The sequence below is a fragment of the Anopheles marshallii genome, chromosome 2 (genome assembly GCF_943734725.1).
Source record: "Anopheles marshallii chromosome 2, idAnoMarsDA_429_01, whole genome shotgun sequence".
Lineage (NCBI taxonomy): Eukaryota > Metazoa > Arthropoda > Insecta > Diptera > Culicidae > Anopheles > Anopheles marshallii.
The window spans coordinates 68448861-68451383 of record NC_071326.1 but is presented as its reverse complement, the minus strand read 5'-3'; the positions used below and the strand labels follow the sequence as shown (position 1 = coordinate 68451383).

General features: G+C 47.3%; 1 protein-coding gene across 1 annotated transcript; it reads right to left on the bottom strand.

Annotated features, from left to right (window-relative positions):
- LOC128707416 (nuclear inhibitor of protein phosphatase 1) lies at positions 1–1610 on the bottom strand. The gene is made up of 5 exons (XM_053802369.1): positions 1582–1610; positions 1249–1463; positions 939–1156; positions 176–869; positions 1–107 (listed from the first exon to the last, which is right to left on the bottom strand). The coding sequence occupies exons 1-5, from the start codon at positions 1608–1610 to the stop codon at positions 1–3; spliced, it is 1263 nt and encodes a 420-aa protein (XP_053658344.1).
- Between the last annotated feature and the right edge of the window lie 913 nt (positions 1611–2523).

Sequence of the window (2523 nt, the reverse complement as noted above, 5' to 3'; positions counted from 1 at the left end):
CTAAAAGCTGCCCAAACCGAGCGGTTTCCGGCCAGGCCACTGTTCCTTGGCATATTTCTTCTTCTTGGGTTCGTCGGAAGTGTCGGGTTGTTTCTCGCCCGCTTTAGCTGTGATAAAGGATTTGTTCAAATAAGAACCTTATTGTTGCATTTCCCCCCAAAAAGCCTATGCTTACCATTATTACTGATGGCACCACCACCACCGGATGCGGTTCCACCCGGCACAGCAAACATTGGTACCGTGGCAGTCTCTCGTACCGGGACTGGTGTCGGATTAACATCCGGTGCCGGATTGGGCAACAAAATGCCCAACTTCGTTGACAGCCCGCTCGGTGTCGTGTCCATATCGAAGCCTCCGAACCCACGCCCATCCGATCCGGAACCACCCGAACCTCCAACACCACCGCCTCCACCACTACCACCGCCATGCGCTCCTCCATCAACTGGATCGATTCCATGATAAAGACTAGGCGTCACATTAGGGTTATGTTGACCGTGTACACCCGCTAGCGAATGGTGCGTGTGTAGATGGAAGGCGCCGGTTTTCATACCACCGGTCGGCGATGTCACGATGCCCATATTATTTTGTACCTCCATTTTGGCACGTTTCGCCGATACCGGCACCACGGTGGATTGGATAAGATTGCGGAAGCGTCCAATCGACGGATCAATGTCCTCGGGGTTGATAATAATTTCATCCTCATTGAAGGCAACGCCTTTCCGTTTGTTTCGTTTGCTCTTTTTATACGAGCCACCGCTGTTGCCACCCGGTCCACCGGTACCGCCTGCACCGCCCACGGTACCACCGTCGTCGGATATACCCAGCATCGAAATGCGCCGATTGTGTGCGGTATTGTACTCGGTGAGATTCTGAAAAAAACAAAAGGCAGCGATAATGGGTGTAATAAAGACAAACAAGCACACTACGCTATCGCTTACATCCAGCTCGGTTTGACTTTCTGGCAATCCGAGAAAGGTGCCGTCGCTTATGTCCATCATCGGTATATCTTCCATGATGTTCGTGCGTGAACCAACTGTTGGCCGTTCCCGCAGTATGTAATGGCGTGTCGAAGCGCCGAAGCTAAACTGGCTGTTGATCTGCAGCTGCGTTGGTTTGTTTGCCTCCAAACGGACCGATCCGATAAACGTACCGTGCGCTAGTGAGTGCGGGAAAGAAAATATCGGCCTCAAAGCAAACGTGCGCTACGCGAAGGGTTGGAGGGACCCTGCTAAGGCATACGGCACTTACTGCTGCCCAGGTCGACTAAGTAGGCGATGTGAAGATGCTTGTGGTAGACGAATGCGGCATGTACGCGTGAGCAGGAACCATGGTCGATGCAGAAGTCGTTCATCTGCGGATTGCGTCCGAACAGATAGCAGCGTTTTTCATCGATCATCAGCTTCTGAATGAGCTTGTCCTCCTTCATCACATCCAAATGCAGACCGGTAGGTGGTTTTCCGGCCCTACAATCGAACAAATCGAAACCATTGCATAGAGGTGCAACAGATTATTGCAACCGAAAGCAACCATTGATTATGGAGTGTGTGAAGAAGAAAACCAATAACATCCCGCCCCGCTTACCAAGATGGAATATCATAGTGATTTGACATTGGCGTGGGTTTATCAACGATATGATATGATTTATGCACACTTTGCCCTTAAAGTTTGCTGTTTATCGTATGATAATTCTCGAGAAACATGTTTATATCTAGTATTTTATACAAGCACACAGTTTCACGGCACTCGAATGTTTTTCTATAGAAGTTTTGAAGCTACAAGGTTGGATCATTGCAGTTTAGACGGGTTGACAATTGACGAACGTAGTTTAGGACATTTTGTGATAATTAAGGTGCTTTTACACAAGCTCGGATCGTCAGGTCAGTTTCGCTTATTTTGCGGACGATCAAAGAAAACTTTACTGGGTCGTCAGGTGTTAGTAAAAAAGTAAGTTCATCGTACAGCTCATAGAGTTCATCATTGTAGTAGCACCACCATTGTCCTTCGACACATTCGGGACCAAAAATCCTTCTGAGCATGTTTCTCCCGAAAGCGGTTGTGAGGATTTCGGTAGTTTTGAACATGATCCATGTCACAGAAATGTATGCGAGTATCGGAACTATACAAGTTCCTACGTTTCTATATCACCTACCAGAACAAACGATTTTCTGCATAAAATGGTTGTTATCTCATTATGTTTAGAAGCACCTTAAGCAGCGTTTGACATAAGCTTCGTTGAAAATACGATTGTTTTGACATTAGCTTCGTTAAAAAAACACACACACAACGAACGATGATGGTCGATGTGGGAAGAATTTTGGAATGCAGTAGCCAACTCTCAGCAGAAAACCCGAATCACTGTTCGAATGATCTCTCTCAGTTTCGGTGTGTGCGGACGCGTTTTGCAGCCAGTGGTGCGTACGGTACGTGAAACTTGGAATTTTCTTCTGGTGTGCTTTGCAAAACCATTCGTAATCGATATTTATTTTCCGCGGAGGTAGGGAAACCTCTACGAATGGGTAATGC